The sequence below is a fragment of the Vidua macroura genome, chromosome 37 (assembly GCF_024509145.1).
Source record: "Vidua macroura isolate BioBank_ID:100142 chromosome 37, ASM2450914v1, whole genome shotgun sequence".
Taxonomy (NCBI): Eukaryota; Metazoa; Chordata; class Aves; order Passeriformes; family Viduidae; genus Vidua; species Vidua macroura.
Window position 1 is genome coordinate 381,837 of NC_071607.1, and position 26,938 is coordinate 408,774.

Consider the following 26,938-nt stretch of genomic DNA (forward strand, 5'->3'; position numbering starts at 1 on the left):
ACCTCAGTCCCAGAGTGGCGTCACTTGAGGTCACCTGAGACCCTCTCCGAGCCACTTGAGGTCTTTTGAGGTCACTTGCCGACACCTGAGGTCCTGACCATGGTAATCTGAGGTCATTTGGGACCACTTGAGGTCATTTGGGGTCTCTTGCGGTCATCTGAGTCAGGAGCGGGGTCACTTGAGGTCACTTGGCGTCACTTGAGGTCACTTTAGGCCCTGACTGGGGTCACTTGAAATCACCTGTGGCCCCGACTGAGGTCACTTGAGGTCATTTGGGGTCACTTGATGCCGTATGACGCCTGCACCGGGGTCACTTGAGGTCATTTGGGGTCACTTGAGATGTCTTGAGGCCCTGACCGGGGTCGCTTGAGGTCATTTGAGGTCACATGAGGTCACCTGAGGCCCTGACTGGGGTCACTTGAGGTCACCTCAGGCCCTGACCGGGGTCACAAATGGTCATTTGGGGTCACTTGAGATCACCTGACGCCCTGACCGGGGTCACTTCAGGTCATTTGGGGTTACTTGAGATCACCTAAGGCCCTGACTGCTGTCATTTTATGTCATTTTTGGTAACTTGAATTCACCTAAGGCTTTCGGCAGGGTCACTTGACGTCATTTTTGGTCACTTGAGACACCTGAGGTCCTGACTGGTGTCACTCGATGTCATTTTTGGCCACTTGAGGTCACCTGAGCCCTTCAGCAGGGTCACTTGAGGTCTTTTGTGGTCACTTGCCGTGGTCACACCCCCTGAACGGGTCACCTGAGGTCATTTGGGGCCACTTGAGGTCATTTGGGGTCACTTGAGGTCATCTGAGGCCCGGAGCGGGGACATTTGAGGTCATTTGGCATCATTTCTGGTCAACTGAGGTCCTGACTGGGGTCAATTGAGGTCACCTGAGTCCCTGACCGTTGTCACCTGAGGTCATTTGGGGTCACTTGAGGTCTCCTGAGACCCTGACCTTGGTCACTCTAGGTCATTTGGGGTCACTAGAGGTCACCTGAGTCCGCGACTGGGGTCAGTTGAGGTCATTTGGGTTCAGTTGATGCTGTCTGACACCCAGACCGGGGTCACGTGAGGTCATTTGGGATCACTTGAGGTCACCTGAGGCTCTGACCGGGGTCACTTGAGGTAACTTCTGGTCACTTGAGTTCACCTGAGGCCTTGACATGGGTCACCTGAGGTCTTCTGGGGTCAGTTGAGGTCACAAGAGGCTGTTACTGGGGTCACATGAGGTCATTTGAGGTCACTTGAGATCACCTGAGGCCATAACTGTCATCACTTGAGGTCATTTGGGGTTCCTTGAGGTCATCTGAGGCCCTGACCGAGGTCAATTGAAGTCTTTTGTGGTCACTTGAACTCACCTGAGGCCTTGACCGGGATCACTTGAGATCGCCTGATGCCCTGATTGGGGTCACTTGAGGTCATTTGGGGTCCCTTGAGGTCATCTGAGGCCCTGACCGAGGTCAATTGAAGTCTTTTGTGGTCACTTGAACTCACCTGAGGCCTTGACCGGGATCACTTGAGATCACCTGATGCCCTGATTGGGGTCACTTGAGGTCATATTGGGTCACTTCAGATGACCTGACGTCCTGACTGGGGTCACTTGAGGTCATTTTAAGTCACTTGAGGTCATCTGAGGCCCTGACCAGGGTCACTTGATGTCATTTGGGGTCCGCTGAGGTAATTTAAAGTCATTTGAGGTCATCTGAGGCTCTGTCTGGCGCCAGTTGAAGTCATTTGAGGTCACTTGATTTCACCTAATGCGAATTTCCCGCTTTATTTTTTTTAACACCATTTTGAGAAGATCAAAAGCGTCCCAGCCGAGACACTTCCAGGATGGTGGCCGTGGGTGGGCCTTGGTGAAGGGCTGCAGTATCGCACTCTGGGCACAAGGCGGCAGCACTGCCGCCCGTGTCAGCCAGGCGCTGCCACCCACCTTTGGGCTGCAGGCAGGGAAGGCGGACAAAGAAGAACAGGTCACATGAGGTCATTTGGGACCACTTGAGGTCACCTGAGGCCTTGACTGGGGTCACTTGAGGTCATTCGCGGTAATTTGAGGTCATCAGAAGCCCTGAGTGGGGTCACTTGAGGTCATTTGGGGTCACTTGAGGTCATTTGGGGTCACTTGAGATGACCTGACGCCCTGAATGGGGTCACTTGACGTCATTTTGGGTTACTTGAGATGACCTGACGCCCTGACTGGGGTCACTTGAGGTCATTTGAGGTTACTTAAGGTCATCTGAGGCCATGACCAGGGTCACTTGAGGTAATTTGGGGTCACTTGAGGTCATTTGTCGTCACTTGAGTTCACCTAAGGCCCTGACTGGTTTCACTTTATGTCATTTTTGGTAACCTGAAGTCACCTGAGGCCTTGAGCGGGTTCACTTGAGGTCATTTGGGGTCTGTTGAGGTCACCTGAGGCTCTTATTGCATCATTTGACATCATTTTTTGGTCTCTTGAGGTCACCTGAGGCCTTGAGCAAGGTGACTTGAGGTCATTTGGGGTCACTTGAAGTAATTTGTAGCCACTTGAGTTCAACTGAGGCCCTGACTGGTGTCACTTGATGTCATTTTTGGTCCCTTGAGGTCACCTTAGGCCCTGACTGGGGTGACTTGAAATCACCTGCGGCCCCGACTGGGGTCACTTGAGGTCATTTGGGGTCACTTGCTGCCGTCTGATGCCCGGACCGGGGTCATCTGAGGTCATTTGGGGCCACTTGAGGTCATTTGGGGTCACTTGAGGTCATCTGAGTCCCATTGTGGGGTAACTTGAGGCAATTTTGGGTCCCTCCCCGTCACCTGAGGCCCTGACCGGAGTCACCTGAAGTCATCTGGGGCCACTTGAGGTCATTTGGGGTCACTTGAGGTCTTCTGATTCCGCAGAGGGATCACTTGAGGTCAATTGGGGTCACTTGCGGTCACCTGATGCCCTGACCGGGGTCACTTGAGGTCACCTGAGGCCCTGACCGAGGTTACCTGAGGTCATATGGGGTCACTTGAGGTCTCCTGAGGCCCTGCCTGGGGTCACTTGAGGCCTTTTGGGGTCACTTGAGATCACCTGAGGCCCTGACTGGGATCACTTGAGTTCATTTGGGGTCACTTGAGGTCATCTGAGGCCCTGACCAGGGTCAGTTGAGGTCATTTGGCGTCACTCAAGGCCATCTGAGATTTTGATTGGGGTCATTTGAAGACATTTGGCATCACTCAAGGTCATCTGATGTTTTTACAGGGTCACTTGAAGTCCTTTGGGGTCGCTCGAAATCACCTGATGTCCTGACCGGGGTCCTTTGACGTCGTTTGGTGTCATTTGAGGTTACCTGAGGCCTTGATGTGGGTCACCTGAGGTCTTTTTGGGTCAGTTGAGGTCACAAGAGGCCCTTACTGCGGTCATGTGAGGTCATTTGAGGTCACTTGAGATCACCTGAGGCCCTGACTGTGGTCACTTGAGGTCATTTTGGGTCAATTTATGTCATCTGAGGCCCTGACCGGAGTCACTAGAGGTCATTTTGGGTCATGTCAGTCAATCTGAGGCCTTGACTGGGGTCACTTTAGGTCACCTGACGTCCTGACCGGGGTCATTTGTGGTCATTTGGGGTAATATGAGGCCATCTGAGGTCCTGAGTGGGGTCACTTGAGGTCATTTATGGTCGCTTGAGGTCATTTGGGTCACTTAAGAAGACCTGATGCCCTGATTGGGGTCACTTCAGGTCATATTGGGTCACTTCTAATGACCTGATGTCCTGACAGGGGTCACTTGAGGTCATTTTAAGTCACTTGAGGTCATCTGAGGCACTGACCAGGGTCACTTGACGTCATTTAAGGTCACTTGAGGTCATTTAAAGTTATTTGAGGTCTCCTGAGGCCCTGACCGGGGTCGCTTGAAATTATTTGTGTTCACTTGAGGTCATCTGAGGCCCTGACTGTGGTCACTTGTGGTCACCTGAAGCCTTGACCGGGGTCTCTTGAGGTCATTTGGTGTCACTGGTGGTCATCTGGGGCCCTGACCAAGGTCATTTGAGGTCATTTGGGGTTATTTCACTTGATTTCACCTGAGGCGAATTTCCTGCCTTTTTTTTTTTTCTGCCATTTTGAGAAAGTCAAAAGCGTATTGGCCGAGACACTCCCAAGATGGTGGCCGAGGAAGGACCTCAGTAGAGGGCTGCAATATCGCACTCTGGCCACAAGGCGTCAGCACTGCTGACCGCCTGGCCTGGGCGCTGCCGCCTACATTGGGGCTGCAAACAGGAAAGGTGGGCAAAGAAGAGGTCACTTGAGCTCATTTGGGATCACTTGAGGTCACCTGACACTCTGTCTGGGGTCACTTGAGGTCATTTGGGGTTACTTGAGGTCACCTAAGGCCCTGATTGCTGTCACTTTATGTCATTTTTGGTAACTTGAATTCACCTGAGGCCTTGAGCAGGGTCACTTGACGTCATTTTTGGTCACTTGAGACACCTGAGGCCCTGACTGGTGTCACTTGATGTAATTTTTGGCCATTTGAGGTCACCTGAGTCCTGTAGCGTGGTCACTTGAGGTTATTTGGGGTCACTTGCCATCACCTGAGGCCCTGACTGGGGTCACCTCCGGTCACTGGGGGCACTTGAGGTCATTTGGGATCACTTGAGGTCATATGAGTCCCTGACTGGCGTCACCTGAGGTCGTTTGGGGTCACTTAAGGTCTCCTGAGGCCCTGACCTTGGTCACTATAGGCTCTGGGGATTTACTTAGAGCTGGGGTTTGCGGCTTTAAGGTCACACAGGTCCCCAGTTGCTGACATCTGTAGTCTTGGAGAAATACTGAAAAGTTTGCAAATTTCGAGGTCAGGATGCCAGTGTGGGCCAGTGCGAGTGGCTGCAAATAGAGGCCATTTTCCAGGGGAAAAAGAAGACATTTCCCCAGGCTCTGGGGATCTACATAGAGCTGGGGTTAGGGGCTTTAAGACCACACCGGTTACTAGTGTCTGACATCTGTAATTTTTGAGAAATCCTGCAAAGTTTAGAAATGTTGAGGTCAGGATGCCACTGTAGGCCAGTGAGAGTGGATGCAAAGAGAGGCCATTTTCCATGGGAAAAAAAGTCATGTCCTGAGGCTCTCTGAATCTACTTAGAGCTGGGGTTTGGGGCTCTAAGATCACACAGGTTCCTAGTTGCTGACATCTGTAGTTATGGAGAAATCCTGCTAAGTTTGGAAATGTTGAGGTCAGGATGCCACTGTGGGCCAGTGGAATTGGCTGCAAATAGAGGCCATTTTCCATGGGAAAAAGAAGACATTTCCCCAGGCGCTGAGGATCTACTTCGAGCTAGGGTTTGCGGCTCGATGATCACATAGGTTCCTAGTGACTGACATCTGTAGTTGCGGAGAAATCCTGAAAAGTTTGGAAATGTTGAGGTCAGCATTCCACTGTGGGCCAGTGCGAGTGGCCACAATGAGAGGCCATTTTTCATGGGAAAAAATGTCATTTCCCCATGCTCTCGGTACCTATTTCGAGCTCGTGTTCGTAGCTTTCAGGTCACAGAGGTTCCTACTTGCTGACATCTGTAGTTTTGGAGAAATCCTGCAAAGTTCGCAAATGTTGCGGTCAGGATGCCTGTGTGGGCCAATGGGATTGGCCTCAAATAGAGACCGTTTTCCCTGGAAGAAGAAGACATTTCCCCAGGCTCTGGGGATGTACTTAGAGTTGGGGTTGGGGCTCTAAGATCACACAGGTTCTTTCTGGCTGACATCTGTACTTTTGGAGAAATCCTGCAAAGTTTGGCAATGTTGAGGTCAGGATGCCAGAGTGGGCCTGTGCGGGTGGCCGCAAAGAGAGGCCATTTTCCATGGGAAAAAGAAGTCATTTCCCCAGGCTCTGTATCTACTTGAAGCTGGGGTTTGGGGCTCTATGATCACACAGATTCTTTGTGGCTGACATCTGTACTTTTGGAGAAGTCCTGCAAAGTTTGGAAATGTTAAGGTCAGGATGCCAGTGCGGGCCAGTGCGAGTGGCCACAAAGAGAGGCCATTTTCCATGGGAAAAAATGTCATTTCCCCATGCTCTGGGTACCTATTTTGAGATCGTGTTCGTAGCTTTCAGGTCACAGAAGTTCATAGTTCCTGACATCTGTAGTTTTGGAGAAATCCTGCAAAGTTCGCAAATGCTGTGGTCAGGATGCCTGTGTGGGCCAATGGGATTGGCCTCAAATAGAGGCCGTTTTACCTGGAAGAAGAAGACATTTCCCCAGGCTCTGGGGATCTACTTAGAGTTGGGGTTGGGGCTCTAAGATCACACAGGTTCTTTCTGGCTGACTGTCATGGTTTGACACTGGCACAATGCCAGCGCCCCCATGAAAATGCATCTTCCCCAAATAAATGCTGTGAGATGTTATCAGGAACAGAGCAGAGCAGGCCCAAGCTTAATAACAAAGGGAAAAAAAAAACTTTATTAAACTACTACTAACACAAAAAACACATAAACTAAATCCAGGATGAAGACCTTTTAAAACACCCCTCCTCCACCCAATTTCCAAAACCACCCACTATGAAACATCACCGGGATTCCTGATCAAATTACCACCCTTCAGATAATCAATACTCAAACTATCAAGGAGAGAGAAGTCTCTCTTGCACCACAGACCCCCCAGGAAACACAGTTGCCACACCCTGTGTTTCCCTGTCACACATGGCAACCGCCCGGAGAAAATCTGCCAGTGTGACACTCTCCATTCCATGTCACAGTGCTCTCACCACCGTGCATGGACAGACTGCTCATAGGGCTCCTTTAAGGATGCTTTGCCACGGACCCAAAGATACAACAGTTCAGCTTCTCATCTTGGGACTACAGTCCCCCCCATTTTCCTCTGGGGCCGAGGGTCCAAGAACAGAAATCATCTTCTTTCCCGAAGACAGAGGGCATCACCATTCCCTCCTCAGCTTTCTTCTGTTCTTGCCATTCCTGTGCGGTTAGAAGCTGAAGCAGGTCTCCTTGGGTCACCACTGCATCCCCCTAAAATGCAGTCTCTATTGCAGGAGATTTTGGTTCAGTCCGTGGCTACCAAGAAAAGTCCAGCCAAAAGCTACTTCATCATCTCCTCCCACCTAAATATTTCTTCTTCTAACATCTCAGGTCCCAGACTGTCTCTCTTCCACTACAAATCAAGGAGGAGTAATATTTTACAAAGCCCTCATTTCCTGGAAAGGGTTAAAAGTTCAGACTCCCTGGATGGCTGATATCTCGGTCCAGCGTTCCGTCTCCCACGCTGGACATCATCCCCCCCCCTTCTCCTTCTCCTCTGCCAGCAAATTTCCAGGTGCCGCCAGGCTCTCTGTCACTTTCGCTCTGTGGGGGGGGGGGGGGAACAAAGGCATCTCCACTTCTCTCCACCCTTCCGTCCAGGAGCTGTCTCGGTTCCAGACCTTCCGCCCCCTCGGCCTACCTGGACAAGTCCGCATGGCTTCCCCTCACCCAGCCAGCCTGAGGCTGGGCAGGAGAGAGTCTGCACTCTCTGACGACCAGAACCAAAGAGACAGTTCCCTTGGGAGTTCTTGCTTTTAACCCCCTGTGTTCTCAGAGGCGTGTCCATACTTTCAGTGGTCACTCCAAATGCCAATATCCAAACCTGACCACTGATTGGTTTGACCCAACTTCCTGGAAAAAATTCACTTCCATGTCAAACCACGACACTGACATCTGTACTTTCAGAGAAATCCTGCAAAGTTTGGAAATGTTGAGGTCAGGATGCCAGAGTGGGCCTGTGCGGGTGGCCTCAAAGAGAGGCCATTTTACATGGGAAAAAGAAGTCATTTCCCCAGGCTCTCTGTATCTACTTGAAGCTGGGGTTTGGGGCTCTATGATCACACAGATTCTTTGTGGCTGACATGTGTAGCTTTGGAGAAGTCCTGCAAAGTTTGGAAATGTTAAGGTCAGTGCGGGCCAGTGCGGGCCAGTGCGAGTGGCTTCAAAAAGAGGCCATTTTCCAGGGGAAAAAGAAGACATTTCCCCAGGCTCTGGGGATCTACATAGAGCTGGGGTGTGGGGCCCTATGATCACATAGGTTCCCAGTTGCTGACATCTGCAGTTTTGGAGAAATCCTGCAAAGTTGGGAAATGTTGAGGTCAGCATTCCACGGTGGGCCAGTGCGAGTGGCCACAAAGAGGCCATTTTCCATGGGAAAAAGAAGTCATTTCCCCAGGCCCTCTGTATCTACTTAGAGCTGGGGTTTGGGGCTCGAAGATCACACAGGTTCCTAGTGTCTGACATCTGTACTTTTGGAGAAATCATGCAAAGTTTGAAATTTGGAGGTCAGGATCCCAGTGTGGGCCAGTGTGAATTGCCACAAAGAGAGGCCATTTTCCATGGGAAAAAGAAGTCATGTCCCTAGGCACTGGGTACCTATTTAGAGGTGGTAGGTGGGGCTGTAAGGGAATGCTTGGGTCTCTGTTCTTTAAGATTTAGTTTTGGAGAAAACCTTCAAAGTTTGGAAATGTTGAGGTCAGGATGCCAGTGTAGGCCAGTGCGGGTGGCCGCAAGAGAGGCCATTTTCCAGGGGAAAATGAGGACATTTCCCCAGGCTCTCTGTATCTACTTAGAACTGGGGTTTGCAGCTTTAAGGTCACACAGGTTCCTAATGTCTGACATCTGTAGTTTTGGAGAAATCCTGCAAAGTTTGGAAATGCTGAGGTCAGGAGGCCACTGTGGGCCAGTGCTAGTGGCCGCAAAGAGAGGCCATTTTCCATGGGAAAAAGAAGTCATGTCCCCAGGCTCTGGGGATCTACTTAGAGCTGGTGTTTGGGGTTCTAAGATCACACAGGTTCTTTGGGGCTGACATCTGTAGTTTTGTTGAAATCCTGCAAAGTTGGGGAATGTTGAGGTCAGCATTCCACAGTGGGCCAGTGGGAGTGGACGCAAAGAGGCCATTTTCAATGGGAAAAAGAAGACATTTCCCCAGGCTCTGGGGATCTACATAGAGCTGGGATTTGGGGCTGTAAGATCACACCAGTTCCTACGTGCTGACATCTGTAGTTTTGGAGAAATCCTGCAAAGTTTGCAAATTTGGAATTCAGGATGCCAGTGTGGGCCAGTGCGATTTGCCGCAATGAGAGCCCATTTTCCATGGGAAAAAGAAGACATTTCCCCAGGCTCTGGGTATCTGCTTAGAGCTGGGGTTTGGGGCTCAAAGATCACACAGGTTCCTAGTGTCTGACTTCTCTAGTCTTGGAGAAATCCTGCAAAGTTTGGAAATGTTCAGGTGAGGATTCCACTATGGGCCAGTGCGAATGGCCGCAAGAGAGGCCATTTTCCCTGGTAAAAAAAAAAAGTCATTTCCCCAGGCTCGGGGGTTCTACTCCAGAGCTGGGATTTGTGGCTTTAAGGTTATACAGCTTCCTGTTGTCTGACATCGGTAGTTTTGGAGAAATCCTGCAAAGTTTGGAAATGTTGAGGTCAGGTTGCCAGTGCAGGCCTGTGAGAGTTGTCACAAAGAGAGGCCATTTCCCATGGGAAAAAGAAGTCATTTCCCCAGGCTCTGGGGATCTACTTAGAGGTGGTGTTTGTGCCTTAAGATCACACAGTTTCCTAGTGTCTGACATCTGTAGTTGTGGAGAAATACTGAAAAGTTTGAAATTTGGAGGTCAGGATGCCAGCGTGGGCCAGAGCGAGTGGCCTCCAAGAGAGCCCATTTTCCAGGGGAAAAAAGAAGACATTTCCCCAGGCTCTGGGGATCTACATAGAGCTGGGGTGTGGGGCCCTATGATCACATAGGTTCCCAGTTGCTGACATCTGCAGTTTTGGAGAAATCCTGCAAAGTTGGGAAATGTTGAGGTCAGCATTCCACGGTGGGCCAGTGCGAGTGGCCACAAAGAGAGGCCATTTTCCATGGGAAAAAGAAGTCATTTCCCCAGGCCCTCTGTATCTACTTAGAGCTGGGGTTTGGGGCTCGAAGATCACACAGGTTCCTAGTGTCTGACATCTGTACTTTTGGAGAAATCATGCAAAGTTTGAAATTTGGAGGTCAGGATCCCAGTGTGGGCCAGTGTGAATTGCCACAAAGAGAGGCCATTTTCCATGGGAAAAAGAAGTCATGTCCCTAGGCACTGGGTACCTATTTAGAGGTGGTACGTGGGGCTGTAAGGGAATGTTTGGGTCTCTGTTCTTTAAGATTTAGTTTTGGAGAAAACCTTCAAAGTTTGGAAATGTTGAGGTCAGGATGCCAGTGTAGGCCAGTGCGAGTGGCTGCAAAGAGAGGCCATTTTCCAGGGGAAAAAGAAGTTATTTTCCCAGGCTCTGTGTATCTGCTTAGGTGGCATTTAGGGCTGTAAGGGAATGATTGGCCCTCCATTCTGCAGGCTTTAGTTTTCGAGAAATCCTGCAAACTTTGAAATTTGGAGGTCAGGAGTCCACCGTGGGCCACTGTGAATGGCCGCAAAGAGAGACCATTTTCCATGGGAAAAAGAAGTCATTACCCCAGGCTCTGGGTATCATCTTAGAGGTGGCATATGGGTCTGTAGGGGAATGCTTTTTCCTCAGTCCTGTAAGATTTAGTTTTGGAGATATCCTGAAAAGTTTGCAAATTTTGAGGTCAGTATGCCACTATGGGCCAGTGTGAGTGGCTGAGAAGAGAAGCCATTTTCTATGGGAAAAAGAAGACATTTCCCCAGGCTCTCTCAATCAGCTCGTAGGGGCATTTGTGTCTCTACCATAACACAGGTTCCTAGTCTCTGACATCTGTAGTTTTGGTGAAATCCTGCAAAGTTCTAAAATTTTGCGGTCAGGATACCTCGGTTGCCCAGTGCGAGTGGCTGCAATGAGAGGCCATTTTCCATGGGAAACAGAAGTCATGCCCCCAGGCTCTGGGTATCAGCTCGGAGGTGGTATTTGGGGCTCTAAGATCACACGGGTTCCTTGTTTCTGACCTCTCTAGTTTTCGAGAAATCCAGGAAAGTTTGGAAATTTTGAGGGCAGGACGTCCCTGAGGACCTGTGTGAGTGTCCGCAAAGACAGGCGGTTTTCCGTGGGAAAAAGAAGTCATTTCCCCAGGCTCTTGGTATCAACTCAGAGGTGGCATTTGTGGCTCTAAGATCGCACAAGTTCGTAGTCACTGACCCAGTGCTCCCAGTGGGAGCACTGGGATGGACTAGGACGCTTTGGATGGTTACTGGGAGGCGCCGGGGACTGGGGGGTGGGAGGAGCGGTCTCCGGGCTCGGCCGCTTCCATTCCCGCGGAGGGGGAGGAAGGGAGTGTTGTTCCCTAACCATTTCCTCTGTTCGGCGCGGGGGTCCGGGACCTGCGGGCGACGCCACGGCTCAGAGGGCTGCCGGAGGAGCCCCGCGGATCCCGGGGCCTTTCCGGTGATCCCGGTACCGGCGAGATCCCCCCCGCCCCGACTCCCTGACCCACCAGAGCAGCGGCGGCTGCTGAGGGCGGTGCGGGGGCTGCCGGGAAAGGCGGCGCCGCGGGACGTGATGGGACGCGTCGAGAGCCGCCGCCGCCGCCGCTCTCCGTTCTCCACGGCAGGCCTCTGTGTTCGCGTGGGGCAGCGCAGGACGAGGGAGGTGATGAGGTTGGGGATGTGTGTGGGGATGTGTGTGTGTGTGTGTTTGAAATTAATCCACGATGTCAGAGGTTTATGTCCAATAAGGAGACAGAGGAGTCCTGTGACTTTATTCGAATAAAGGGAGAGGCCATGGGGCATTTCCCGTGGAGTCTCTCAAATGGTTGGAGGATGCAGCCTCTCTTTTATCTTAAGGTCCCTTCTGCATCACCCTCTTCCTTTTTCCCACGGCTGAGGTAATCAGAAGGTACAGACTTCCCGAATCGCCTGCTCTATGCCACTTCCCCCCCCCCCCCCCCCCAGTATGCACCTCCCTTTCATTATATAAAAGAAAGACAAACCTGTTAATTATTTGACTAATTCTTTGTTCTCTTGCTCTAGGTTCAGGAATTTAACACGGTCTTGGCTGAGCAACCGTCTGTGTTGATCAGTAACATTCTCTAGAAGTAATAGCTTCTTGTGTTACCTCCCTATCTCTGAGTTCATGGCCTTATCCCCAGGCAGATTCACACGGTCTGTTTGTAAAGACACATTCATCTTATTTCTTTCAATCCCTCCTCTTTTATTTTCTTAGTAATTGTCTTTACAAACCCTAATTACCATTGATTTTATCTTTTCTTCCTGGGTCTTCTTTGACCCAATGACATAATTCTCTGTCCTTGAGTAGTTTAATTTTCCATAAACATCTCCTTTTTTATGCTAATAGATAATGTAATACCATCTGATGTTGAAATATTCCATTTCTCATCTGCCTCAATATTTGCAACAATCATAAGGAAGGCAGTTGGGGGTCCAACAGTCTAAACCCAAAGGTAAGGTTTATTCACAAATGCTTTTTCATGCATCTACACCCTCTGTCCTTTTTAGGCAATAAATAGCTCTTTCAGAACAGTGAAGCTGCCCTGAACTTCCTTCCTCATCCCAAAATCCCGTTCCATTATGGAACTCACTCAGACTGCTGACCCACCATTTAGGTTTGACTTGGCTGGCCACCCATGGCCACTCTTGAGATCCTCCTGCCCCAACAATTGCTAAGGTTAAAAACTTTTGCTACTTCTTCTCCTAAGGCTGCAAATTGATTCTCCCACCTCTGGCCCAACCCTAAGCGACAATGTAAAATATTAAGGAAGATATTCTAATAGTGTAATCTAATTATTTTGTCAAATTCTCACGTTGTCTTCCCCAGCACCTATTCTGACTGAAGGCACAGAAACAACTTAACATAAAGAAAACAATGACGACAAGGATTGGCCCCCGTAGCTGGAGATGCCAAAGGAGGGTGCTCAGGCGGAGGATTTGAGCAGAGGATGTGTGGGCAGGCCCAGGGCCTTGCCCCGCTGTGGAGCCCTGGGTGCTGCTGCGCTGCCTTCAGTGCAGGCTCAGTGGGGGCCTCCCATCCTCCTGCTGCAGGCGGGAAGTGCAAATCTCCAGGGCTTCAGAGCCCTGGAGCCGAGGCTGAGGGGTCCCCCCGTGTTCAGCTGTGCTGGCGGCTGTTTCTGGCCTCAGGGCCACTTGGCACGGGCCACGCCACTTGGCCACCAGTGGTGCTGCTTTGCAGTCCTTAGGCAGGGCCCGATGTCCTGCTTGGATGCTGGGAACAGCAAAGTGCCAAGGCAGGCTCTGTGCCAGCCCAGCTTCCTGTGGGAGAGATTTCACAGGAGACAGGATTCTGGCCGCAGACTGCTTTTACATCCCTTCTCTCCATCTGCACTAGGTGGAGAATTACCAGGGTAAGGAATTCATGTCTGGAATTCCTTACCAGGGTAAGGAATTCCAGACATCAATTCCATGGGAGATAATTGAATATCTGCCCTGGGTCTGGCTCTTTTTCTTGCCAAATCCAGTGGCAAAAGCCATGCCCATGGCATCTTGGTTTCTATTTCTAGCTTCAAAAGGTGTTTCTTTATTTCTTCACTCATTTTTTTTTTTTTCTACCTGCTCTGTGGTGCCAGGGGTTATGGAGGTTCCATTGTATTCCTAAAGCTGCCATAATCCCTTGAAGAATTTTTCCTGTAAAATATGTTCCTCTGTCTGAGTCTATTGCTCCCATAATCCCATATCTTCAAATTATTTGTTCCAAAAATACTTTAATGACTGGTCCTGTAGTTGCTGAAGGAGTTGGAAATGCTTCTGGGCACCTTGTTAGCTGACATGCTATTACCAGAAGATATTTAAGCCTTCCCACTTGGGGCATTCCGGTAAAATCCACCTGGCATTTTTGGAAGGGACATACAGCCCATAGCCTCCCTCCTCTTGCAAGTTTCTTTTTAACTTGGTGTCTTGGGGATGGTTTTTTATCCCATATAGTTTTTTTGGGTTCATTGTTTTGTTTTGTGTCCGGGGTGGTTGCTGCTCTGGGTGTATTGCAATGAGTGGGAGCCAGGCTGGGGTTTCCAGAGAGAGTTGGGGGCAGGATGTGGGGCAGCCCCTTTCCTTCCAGGCCAGCTGTTGGAGTGGTCACACCACTGGTGTCTCTGACCAGGGATCCTGCTGCTTCTGTGGGTTCTCTCTGTTTCTTTTTGTTTCTTTTCCTTTGGCACTATGACTGGGCTCGCTGGCTTGTTTCTCTGCTTCTCTGCTGCTTGGGAGCCCAGAGCTGGTGTGTGCTGTACCAGGAGTGGGAACACCCCGTTCCCTGCCGGGGGCTGCCTTCTCTGCACAAGTCTGGACCCAAGGACCAGCCATTGCTGGTGAGAAATCGCGGGGAGCGATTCCCTGTCCAGCCCCACTGTTCTCTGCTGCTGCTTCAGAGCTTCTTGACAGATTGTAACCCGACACCCGGACACCTCACAGCTTCGGGCAGGACCCTGGAGTTTCTGCTGCCTCTCTCTTGCTGCCCTGGTGAGCCTGCCCTGCTATTCCAGCTTGCTGCTCCTGAGGTTCTGGCTATAGTTCCTGTCACTATTCAGAGGGGGCACTGGGACCGGCTGCCCTGGGGGGTTTGTAAAGGAAATCCCTTTTCCATCCCTTAATTTCAAAATTATAATAATTATGAGGGAAGGGGGTCATATTCTCCATTCCAAGGGAGGTTCCAGCCTTCCTTGGCCAACACCTGTCTTTCAAACCTTGGTCTTAGCACAAATCAAGCAACCTTCAGGAGCTTGTTTTGCCATACCAAAAAGACCCAAGGCAGGGCATCTTGAGGAAGGCTTCTGCCAATCCTCAGGAGCTCCAAGGACTCTGCATGGAGTTGTTTCAATATTTGTAAGGCCGGAGGTTTTTGGTATCCATTGTTTGCCATCCCCTGGCAGCCTGGAGGAGTGGGGGAGCCTGGAGATGAGCAGGGTCCAGGAGATGAAAGGGGTGCCAGGAGAGTGGTGAGTCCCAAGTGCCTGGAGTGGGAGGAGCCTGGGACCCCTGGGAGCCAAAGCAAAATCAAGAGAGAAGGGACTTGTGTGACCTGCAAAACCCCCCAGGCATCCCAAAGCAGAACCCCAGTGTGAGGGAAACCTCCAGCAGCCCCGAGAAGGGGGACCTCAGAACCTCAAAGTGAGGAGATTAGAAAGGGAGAGGCTTTTTTGGGATTCACTCTTGATTATTAGAGGTTTCATGGACACCAGACACCTGGTGACTTCTAGAGATGGACTTGGGCAGGAGGAACACCCAACCCAAGGCACTCACACCTTGTTTACCCCCAAAATCAGGTTTTCTCATTCCCAAAGCTTGGCCAGATGGAGAAGGAGGCTGCGAGGAAGAGGAAGATGCCCTTGGACCCCCTGGCAGGTAAGGAGGAAGTCACTGCCCCTTTTCCCCTCTCTCCTGCTCCATCTCCCAGCCCAGCACAGCACCCGGCTGCAGGACAGCCCTGCTACTGATGCTGTCCTGCCAGGGACACATTGGGAGTATCTCTTGCCCCTTCCCTGTGGCACAGAGGCAAATCCCATCCTCTCCTTGTCCTTCCTCCCACAGACAAGGAGCACAGGATGGAGACCAGGGAGGACAAATCCCCATGGCAGGACCTTGTGGAAGAGGCCATTTTGAGCAGCTCCACAGCGCAGGAATCCAACGGGGAGGAAAAGCCCCAGAGATCCCACATGAGAAGGGGCTCCAAACCCAGCCCAGGGTGCTCGGAGGAAGAAAGACTCACCCTATGCAAGGAAGGTGGACATAGCTTCAGCCAGAGCTTGGACCTGGTGGTCCCTGAGCACCATCAAAGCAGGGAGAAGTCCTACAAGTGTGGGGAATGTGGGAGGAGCTTCAGCCACAGCTCCAACCTGATCCGCCACCAGAGGATCCACACTGGGGAGAGGCCCTATGAGTGTGGGGAATGTGGGAAAAGCTTCAGCCGTAGCAACAACCTGGCCCGTCACGAGATGATCCACGATGATGAAAGGCTTTGCAAGCACTCTGAATGTGGGAAGAGCTTCAGAGAGACATCCAAACTGATCAGGCATGAGATAAACTGCACTGGGGAACGGCCCTATGGGTGTGAGGAATGTGGGAAGAACTTCAGCCGGAGATCTAACCTGATCCGCCACAAGAGGATCCACACTGGGGAGAAGCCCTACAAATGTCCCGATTGTGGGAAGAGCTTCAGCCAGCATTCCCACTTGAATGTCCACCATTGCACTGACACCAGGGAACAGCCCAGCAAGTGTGAGAAATGTGGGAAGAGCTTCAGGAAGATTCACAACCACCAGTGTGTGGAAACCAGGGTATATGACAGCTACAGGTGCTGGGAATGTGAGAAGAGCTTCAACCAGAGGTCCCATCTGACAGTCCACATGCGCATTCACACTAGGCAACGGCCCTACAGGTGTGAGGAATGTGGGAAGAGCTTCAGCGATCGCTCCAACCTGAACCACCACCGGAGAATCCACACTGAGGAACGGCCCTACCTATGTGAGGAATGTGGGAAGAGCTTCTCCAGGAGGTCTCACTTGGCCCAGCACCAACAGAGGCAATGGTAAGGGAAGCTCCACAAGTGCCCCAACTGCAGGAAGAGCTTTGTCTGATGCTCCAACTTCATCACCTAAAACCTCACCATTTTACTGCCATTTACCCTCTATTTACTGGTAGGGGAATTTGGTGTTTGGGAGATATTCTAGAGGATTTGATGGCTCTGGGGTATTTGGAAGAATTTTCTCCATCATTTTATGTTTGAAAAGCCAAGAAGGATAGATCTATCATCTCAAAACCACTCAATCTCACTTAAAACTATTCAATCCTATCCCAAAATGGCTCAATCCCAGCCCAAAACTATTCCATTCCACAGCTCCTCAGGGTGGGATGGGGTTGGAAGGGGATTGGGAAGGATGGATTGGGGGAAGTAGGTCTTGGGAAGGGGCTCCTGATATCCAGGAGGAATGGGGTGGGTTTGTATGGAGATAGGAGGGTGGGGCACGGTCTGGAATGAGACAGCCAAAGGTTGGGGGTGATGAAAGAAGGAGGAACCCTGGGGTATTCCACGTTCCTGAAGGGATCTTGGGTCATCCCACATTTTGGAAGTGGTTTTGGGGTACTCTCCAATTCTTGGGGGGTTCCTGAGAGCAGCTCCATGGAGCCCCATTGCCAGGGGTGGTTGCCATGGGCACAAGCTCTGAGCTGTAGCCAGAGTCCATTGCCTCAGTGTTGGAGAGCAGAGAAATGATGAATGGCCCCAAACATCTCCAGTGTGAACTGGGGGGACAGAGCAAGTTCTGCATAGGTGGGGTGGTTGCTGCCTCACCCCCAGCCACTGCAGCCTCTGGTCCAGCCCCACCAAAGTGGCTGTCAAGCCCCTGGCACCCCAAAAATCCCACTTGTGAGAGGGACCAGAGCAGGTATAGGCCATGCATGACACGGGTGTGACACTGACACATCCCACAGCAGCTGAGATGGCACTAGGTCCAAGGCCATGGCTGTGAATAGTTCTCTCCTCTCTCTCTCTCTTGCTCCTGTCTCTCCCTCTCTCTCTTCTCCTGATTTCTTCTCAAAATCTGTCTAACTTGAAGTTGGACAGGTTAGTTTTCTGAGTCAGTGCTTTGTGAAGAGCCTTACCATAATTCCAGGTTTAATATAAGTTATATGCTAAATTAAATACTATCCCTCTGTAAATTGTTAAGTCATAACTGAGGTTAAATACTGTTAAGTGCTGTTCCTTTGCTAATTGTTACGTTTAAGGTATAAGTTAAGGTTAAGGTATAAGTTAAGTCCTGTTGAGTGCTGTTAAGCTTTTGGGCTGTATTACTTTTGTCCTTGCCATTACTGTCCTTTTGTCACATGCACCTAAACTCACACAGACAGTTCTTGGTTCATTTCTGGTTTGATTGCCTGGATTTTTGATTGGTTTTGTTGTTGCTTTGTTTCTTTCATGTGCCTGAAGTCTCCAGTCACAGGTAGAGTGACTCTTGCCAACAAACTTTTGTCGTGCCTCACCACCTGTGCTTCTAATTGGTGATTTTTGTCAAATATGCTAATTTGCTAAACTTAAAAAACTGTGTTTACCCCATGGTGGGGTGGGCATTTTGTGGACATCTTCCATACCTGCCACTTTGAGGCTTCCAATAAAGACCAGCCTTTATATTACCTCCTATACTAATATTATCTCCAAATGGTGTTATTTCATTTCTAAGGCCTTTAAGGCATCAGTTTTTCTGGCACCTCAGATGGGACTGGACCCGGCAGCCTCCCTCTGGACCAGAAACATCTTGCAAGGAATTCTTTCTTGCTGAAGACTTTTAAGAATTTCCCTGCAGTGGCCTTAGGGGTGAGGAACCATGGTCCCGGGACTCCACAGAAGGTAGCATAAAGGCAGCTCTTTTTGTTGGGTAGTGTGAAATTGTGTATTTGTGTGTTTTCAGGAAAATCAGGGCTCTTAGAAACCAAGTTGTGACATTTTATAGGATCCCACCTGTTTCATAAGGTTTGTTAGGCCACTTACTCTGTCCTGGCATGGTGTGGAGAGGGAATTTGCTTTTGGGGTTGTTTCTCAAGGTTTTTTTTTTTTTTTCTCTTTCATCGCTTTTTCCAGCTCTTCTACAGCCAAGGTGGACGAAGGCAGAGGTGGAGTCCAAAAGCTGATGTCACCTTTGTAGCTGAAAGCTGAGACCTTTCTTCCAACCTTTAAAATATTAATTAGGAAAACACTGGGTGATTCATCAGTCACTCTATTTGCCACACTCTTCTAAGAAGGATCTATTGGACTTTTGCAAAGTGTGGAGAATAACAGATAGTTTAAGATGGTTTACTGAATAAGAAAGGCCAAGGACTGAGCGAAGGAAAGAAGGTAAACATATGGACTAATTCTGAATATGCATTTAATGTTGTTGGTGAAGTCATCTGGAAAGAAAGAGGACTGGCAACTGTTCAAGGTCATGGAATTGAACACACTGAAGAGATGCACTGCTACAGAGTATTTAGAAGTCTAGAGAAGCAGCCTTTATACATTGCAAGATTCATCAAAATGGGGAAGCAACTCTTGAATTAGAGAATCTTTTTGCTGATAAAATAGTAAAAGCAGCAAGAAAAGGCATCTTAACAGTGGTGCCACAGAAGGAAATCAATTTGTCAATATTTGCCCCAAAATTTGATCAAAAGAACCATCAGTTTTCTGGCACAAAGTTTGAAATCAAGGAATGTGAATGGACTGTTACACCAGAGGGACAGATTGTAGTCCCACCTTAGCGAGATCATAAAAGACACTTAAAGGGGAACAAGAAACCTTTTGAAACATCTGAAGAAAGCAGTAATAGAAAGAGAAATAACTGATATTGTACAATCTGTAACAAACAGATGAGAAATCTTCTCTAGAACCCACCCAAACATGAGCAAAAGAGTTGTGTTAGCAATAACAGAAGCAGGGGATTCTCCTGGACATTGTTGGCAAATAAATCCTACTGAGTTACCAGCCAAAAAGGATGCAGGCATGTATTAGTGTTAGTTGACACCTTTAGTGGACGGTCTGAGGCTTACCCCTGTCACACCAACACAACAAAAGGAGGTGGTGGATATTTTACTAAATCATATAATTCCAGTGTTTGGGATTCCTTTGGAGTTGGTCAAATGTTAGTCAAATGTTGGGAATTGTTCGGGATCTATAAATTCCCTACACACCCCAGATAAGTGGTAAGACTGTTTGTATGACTGGAACTCTCAAAACACAGATTAATAAAATTTGTTGGAAACATCCATGACATGAGTTCAAGTCTTACCCATAGCCTTACTGAGAATCCACATACAACCGAAGTGTTGCAGTAAAGTAGAAAAAATTATAAAAAAAGGCCTCATAAAATCAGGCCTGCTCTGTTAGATCAGTGGCAGACCTTGTCAAGCTAGCACTTTGCAAGTTCCCATGTAAAAGCAATCCTAGTGTGAACAGTTCATTAACATAATAATTTATTCCTGGGTGAAAAACAACTAGCACCTGCATAAACATTAAATCTATCCCATGAGAACCAGTGAAGAAAATATGTAAACGATTTAAGAGTAGAGAGATTTGATGGACAAGTAAAATATTTCTTACTAACCAATAAAGTAATTGGCAAGAAAGCTACTAACCAATTGGAGTCACACATAAGGTCTGTAAAACTGTATAAAAATGAGTTACTTGAATAAAGAATAAGCTTTTTCACCATGAAGAAAATGAAGTCTCATGTGATTTATTGCAATACCAAAGCAAAAAGACAACATAAGTCTAAATGAAATATGGCATGGCAGGCCATATCAAATTGTATATATTATATATATATATGTGTGTGTGTGTGTGTGTGTATGTATGTATATATAAAAATTTTATATATATATTCTTCACAGGAGGAATTCATATATGAGGGGAAAAATTAACTTACAGAGGGATTTTATTGTTTGAAGTCCCACTTTGCAGAAGCTCCAGAGATTTGTCATGTTATCTAGAGAAATCTCTGCTCCTGAAACAACTGGAAAACAGAGACTGACACAAATCAGGATGATGTGGTTTAAACTGTTCTTTTTGTGCTTGTTAATTGCAGAGTTTCCTACTAGCCACAGAATTATTAACACTGTAGTTCTTATGTAGATCAGAGTGAAAGAATTATTAAAGATTTGGTTGAATTTGAAAGCTAACTCAAATTTTACACCAGGTAGCTTCCAAAAGGCTTGTTGAACTTTGAATATACCTTCAGTACACTCACTTCATGGTTACTGAATTGGGCCTGAATAAAAAGTGTGTAGTTGACATCTGTATTATACAATGGTGTGGTTAAATACGGAGTAAACTAGACAACATAGTCTCTAAAAAGGGGGAATTATGCAGAATTTCTGCCTTTTTTTCTTTTATATAGTCTCTGCATTCTTTACACATTTACAATAACAGACTACAGAGCTACATTTGTAGCTCTGTAGTCTGTTATTGTAGCTTAGCTTCATTATTTCCCTACACAAAAAGACAAAACACATTTCAAAGCCCCTATCCTATCCTGGTTCTCCTTAGAAACCAAGGTGAAAACCAGCTCTTCAGGACAAATTTTCATAAGCAAAGTACAGTCCTGTTGGAGGGGGGGAAGGCTTAAAAGACCGGGGAGAATTGCATCACCACTTGCACTCTTAATTAGTGATTTTTGTCAATTATGCTAATCTGCTGAACTTGTAAAACTGTATTCACCCCATGAGGGGGGTGGGCATTTTGTGGACATTTTTCATATCTACCCCTGAAGGTCTCCAATAAAGACCAGCTTTTATATTACCTCCTATTCAAATATTATCTCCAAAAGGTGTTGCTTTATTTCTAGGTTCTTTAAGGCATCAACACAGTGGGGCCTCATGGCATGCAGGAGACCATTGTGACACAATGACATCTTGGGGAACCAAGTGTCAACTGCAAATACAGCAGGGCCTCATGGAACACAGGTGCCACTTGGATATTGGCAGGGCAGGTGGAACTCAGTGTCCATTGTGACACAGCACAGCCTCATGGAATTCAGCAGAGCCTTGTGACAACATGGAATCTCATGGACCCAAAGCTCTGCTTTGACAAAGTGGGGCCTCCTGGGACACAGGTGCCACTGGGATGTTGCCAGTGCTGGTATAACCCAGTGCCTATTGTGACACAGCACAGTCGCATGGAACTGTTGTGGATGGTCCATATCCCATAACCATTTTGGGGTTTTTTTGTTTTGTGTTCAGCATGGTCACTACCTCCCCTTCCCCAGCTCTGGGAATATCACAATGGGTGGAGGTGCAGCCGGGGATCCTGTGGGGGCTGGGGGCCAGAGGCTGCTCTTCCTTCAGGTTAGGGTGATTGACTCAGCAGCCATGCAGCACAGTGCATCTGATTTGAGATGCTGTTGCCCTGCAGTTTTGGCCTTTTGCTTTTTTCCTCTTGTTTTTTTTTCTCCTTTGGCACTGTGACTAGGGTTGCCAGCTTGCTTCTCTGCTCCTCTGCCACTTGGGAGCCCAGGACTGGTGTGTGGTGGGACTTGGGTGCCCAGGGCTGGGAGCACCCCGTCTCCTACCAGGCTGCTGCCTTTGCATGGCAACCCAGCCTCAGGACCAGCCTTCACCAGTGAACTGTGCAAAGGAGAAATCTCCCACCCAGCCTCTGCTGTTTTCTGCCGCTGCTTAAGGGGTTTTTGCTACACTTTAGTCCAACACCCTGCATCCACCAGGACGCCCCGCAGCTTCTGCTTCTGCTTCTGCTTCTGCTTCTGCTTCTGCTTCTGCTTCTGCTTCTGCTTCAGGGTTAGTGCTACGCTTTTATTCACCACCCCCAGGGATCTGCTCCCCACTGTTCCAGCTGCCACTCCGAGATTCCTGCTACAGTCCAGGCTGCCTCTGGAGTGGCACTGAGACCGGCTGCTCCCCGTGGGTTTGGAAAAGGAGCCCCTTTTCTCTCTACCGCTGCCAGAGCTGCCACTGCCATTGGAGAGGCTGCCGCCTCCCTGCAGCCACAGGGCAATCATTACCCCTGCCCTGCCCGGTCGGGAGCCACCAGTGCCTGTGCCAGCTGTGACTGGAACTGCACCAGTGAGGAAGTTGCTTGACAGCTGAGAGAGGGCTTTTACTGGTATTCTGGTTTTGTTGTTGTTTGTTTGTCTTGTTATTTATGTATCTATTAGTAAATAATTGTTATTCCTTTTCCTATATCTTTGCCTGAAAGCCCAGTAATTTCAAAGTTAAAATAATTTGGAAGAAGTAAGGCATGAACCTATTGCAGGATATCATGCCTTATTTGGCACATACTTGTCTTTTGAACCAAGACAGGAACCCAGGAGACTATTGTGACTCATGGAATTTCATGGAACCAAGGGTCAACTGAGACACAGTCAGGCCTCATGGAAGCCAGGAAAACATTGTGATGCAATGGAATCTCATGGAACCAAGGGTCAATTGTGAACATGGCATGGTGTCGTGGAACCCAGATGCCACTGAGATGGTGCCATGGCTCGTGAAAGTGAGGGGCCAGTGTGACACAGCAAGGCCTCATTGAATCTGGAAGAACATTGTGGGGAAATGGAATGTCATTGAACCAAGTGTCAATTGTCAACACAGTGGGGCCTTATGGAACACATGAGACCACTGTGACACAATGGAATGTCATGGAACAAACTGTCAGTTTAACACAACAGGGCCTTATGGAACCCAAATACCACTGGGACATTGCCACTGCTCATGGAACCAAGTGTCCTTTATGACAGAGCCAGGCCTAATGGAACACAGGAGACCATTGTGATGCAATGGAATTTCAAGACACCAAGACTCCATTGTGACACAGCACGGGCTCCTGGCACCCACGAGACCACTGTGAAGCAATGGAACGTCATGGAACCAAGTGTCAGTTTTGGCCCTTCGCGGCCTCATGGAACCAAGAGCCAGAGGGACATTGCCAGGGTTCTTCTAACCCACTGTCCATAGTGACAATGCTTTGACTCATGGAACAGAGGAGACCATTGTGACACAAAGGATTCTTATGAGACAAACTGTCAGTTTAACACAGTGGAGCCTCAGGGAACCACGTGCCACTGGGACATTGCCACTGCTTGTGGAACTCTGTGTCCATTATGACATAGCCAGGCCTAATGGAACACAGGAGACCATTGTGTCAGAATGGAATTTCATGGAACCAAGGGTCAATTCTGACAAAAAGGGGCCTTATTGAACCCACGGACTGCTTCAATATTTCCAGGTCCAGTGGAAAGAAGACTTCATCGTGGCACAGTAAGGCCTCATGGGACCTAGGAGACCACTGTGTTGCAATGGAACGTCATGGAACCAAGGGTCAGTTGTGACCCAGGAGGCCTCGTGGATCCCAGGAGACCATTGTGGGGCCATGGAATCCCATGGAATGAATGGACAACAGCAGGGCTTTGTGGAACCCAGGTGCCACTGGGACATTGCCAGGCCTCGTCCTATCAAGGTGGCATTATTGCACAGCAAGGCCTCAGGGATCCTGTGAGACCATTGTAGGGCAATGGAATCTCATGGAACCAAGGCTCCTTTGTGACAAAACACAGTCTTGTGGAACTCAGGGGCCACTGGGACAGATGCACGGTTCATGGAAGCAAGTGTCCATTGTGAAAAATTTCAGGCTCATGAAACCCCAGAGACCACTGTGATGCAATGGAATCTTGGTGAACGAAGTGTCAATTGTAAACATAGTGGGGCCTGATGGAAGCCAGGTGCCACTTGGATATTGCCTGAGCATGTGTCCATTGTGATGTAGCACAGCCCTGTGGAACTTAGCTGAGCATTGGGACAACATGGAATCTTATGGATACTTTGACAAGGTGAGGCCTCATAGGACACAGGTGCCACTGGGACATTGCCAGAGCTTCTGGAACCCGGTGTCCATTATGGCATGGCACAGCTCATGGAAACCTGAAGATCATTGTGATGCAATGGAGTCCCACGGAACTAAGTGTCAGTTGAGAACCCAGCACAACCTCATAAAATGCAGGAGATCATTGTGACCCAATACAATCTCATGGAAGCAAGTGTGAAGTTACACTACAGAGCCTCGTGGAACCCGGAGGCCACTGGTACGTTGCCAAAGTTCACTCGAGCCAAGAGCAATTGTGACAAAGTGGGGTCTCATGAATGCCAGGAGACTATTGTAACACCATGGAATCTCATGGAAACAAGTGTCCACTGTTTCACAGTGTGGCCTCATAGAGGACTGGAGACCATTGGGACGAAATGGAAACACAGGGAACAAAGTCTCCATTTTGACACTGTGGGGCCTCATGCTACCAAGGAAACCATTGTGATGCGGCGGAATCTCATGGAACCACGTCTCAATTGCATCAAAGAGGGGCCTTATGGAACCCAGGACACCATTGTAACACTGTGGAATCTCATGGAACTCAGTGTTCACCCTTTGACGGCAAAGGCTCATAGAATGCTGGAGACCATTGTGATCCAATTGAAACACATGGAACCAACTGTCCACTTTTTTACAACAGGGCCACATGGAACACTGGAGACAGTTGTGATGCAATGGAGTCCCATGTAACCAAGTCTCTATTGTGATGCAGTGAGGCCTCATGGAACCAAGGAGACCATTTTGACACAATGGTATCTCAGGGAACTGTCAATTGTTAAAAGAGCACGACCTCATGGACCCCAGGAGACATTGTGATGCAATAGAATCTCATGGAACAAAGTTTTAATTTTCAAGCTGCAGGACCTCATGGAACTCAGAAGAACATCGTGACACAATGGAATCTTATGGTACCAAGGCTCCATTGTGACACAGCAGGGCCTTCATGAATCCAGGGCCCACTGAGACATTGATATGGCTTGTGGAACCAAGGCTCCACTGTGGCACGGCAATGCTTCATGGCACCCAGGTGACCGTTGTGACAGAATGAAATCTAATGGAATGAAGTTTCAATTCGGACACATGACTCCTCTTTGGACCCACTAGACCATTCAGTCACAACTGGAAGTCATGTAACCAAGTTTCAGTTGTGACACGGGGGGGGACTCATGGAACCCAGGGCACCATTGTGACATAACGGAATTTCATGGAACCAAGTTTCATTTTTGAACACAGCAGGGACTTGTGGAACCCATGTGCCAATGGGACATCGCCAGGGCTCTTGATACCCTGTGTCCATTGTGACACAGCAGGGCCTAATAGAACCTAGGAGACCATTGTGACACAATGAAATCTCAAGGAATCAAGGCGCCATTGTGACACAGAAGGAACTCACGAAATCTAAGAGACCATTGTGACTCCATGCAATGTCATGGAAACAAGGCTCCATTGTGAGAAGCAGGGACCTCATGGAACACAAGAGCCAATGCGTCATTGCCAGGTCTAGTGGAAACAAAGCCCTATTGTGGCACAGCAAGGACTGATGGGACCTGGGAGGCCACTGTGTCACAATGGAATCTCAAGGAAACAATGGTCAGTTGTGACACAGGAGGTCTCATGGAACCCAGGTGCCACTGGGACATTGCCAGGTCATTTGGAACCCAGTGTCCATAGTGAAGCAGTGCAGCTCACAGAAACCTGGAGATCATTGTGATGCAGTGGTATCTCATGGAAAAAATTGTCAATTGAGACACAGCAGGGCCTCTTGGAACTCAGACACCATTGGGATCTTGAAATAGCTTCTGGAAACAAGGGGTCGTTGTGACACAGCAGAGCCTCAAGGAACCCAGGACACCATTGGGATGCAATGGAATCAAGTGTCTACTGTGACAAAGCAGGGCCTCATAGTACATCAGAGACCATAGGATGCAATGTAATCTCACAGAACCAAAGCTCCCTTTTGAAGAAACGGGGCCTCATGGAACACAGGCACTGGGACATTGCCGATGTTTGTGGAACTGAGTTTCTATTGTGACAAAGTGTGGCTCATGGAACTCAGTGGACACTTGAGAGAACATGGAATTTCATGTTCTCTTAAGGCCTTACGTTGACAAAGTGGGGCCTTGTAGGACACAGGTGCCACTGGGACATTGCAAGGTCTTGTGAACCCATTGTCCATTGTGACACAGCCCAGCTCATGGAACCAGGAGACTGTGGAGTGCTCCCACCCCAGGAGGTGGGGATTCTACCTAGACAGACAGCATCAGGTGAGGGGCATGACTTAAAGAAGATTCCACCCCTCCACCCTGTGGGGTGTGCCCCCGCAAGCCTGGGAAAAGACACTCCTTCCCATTTTGTCAGATAAGGAATGGCCCCAGAATGTTCTCCTTTTCCTGCACCCTAATTGGTTTAAATTCTACTGCAGTGTTCCCGCCTTAGTTTTTCCCATTGGTTGTTGCCCTAGGGTGACGTTATGGTGCTTGTATCCCCAGTCATGTGTTCTGTTTATGCCTGATATTATGTTTAGTGCCTTCAGGACTGACTCTGAAAAGTGAAGGATTGGATTGTTTTGTCTTATTATCAGCCAGCTTACCTCCCCCCATGGTCTGTGTCTAGGAGAGGCTTGGCTTGCTTGCTTGCTTGCTTGCTGGCTTGCTTGCTTTTGCTTTGCTTTTTCTTTTTCTTTTTCTTATGTCCTG

The 26,938-nt window shown here is 48.8% G+C and overlaps 1 protein-coding gene across 1 annotated transcript; it reads left to right on the plus strand.

The window, feature by feature from the left end:
• Positions 1 to 11,252: 11,252 nt before the first annotated feature.
• Positions 11,253 to 20,108, plus strand: LOC128821253 (zinc finger protein OZF-like). The gene is made up of 4 exons (XM_054002201.1): positions 11,253 to 11,528; positions 15,172 to 15,250; positions 15,437 to 16,433; positions 18,480 to 20,108. Exons 1-4 carry the CDS (start codon positions 11,439 to 11,441, stop codon positions 18,541 to 18,543), a joined length of 1,230 nt encoding a protein of 409 aa, XP_053858176.1. The 5' UTR covers positions 11,253 to 11,438; the 3' UTR covers positions 18,544 to 20,108.
• The last annotated feature ends 6,830 nt before the right edge of the window (positions 20,109 to 26,938 follow it).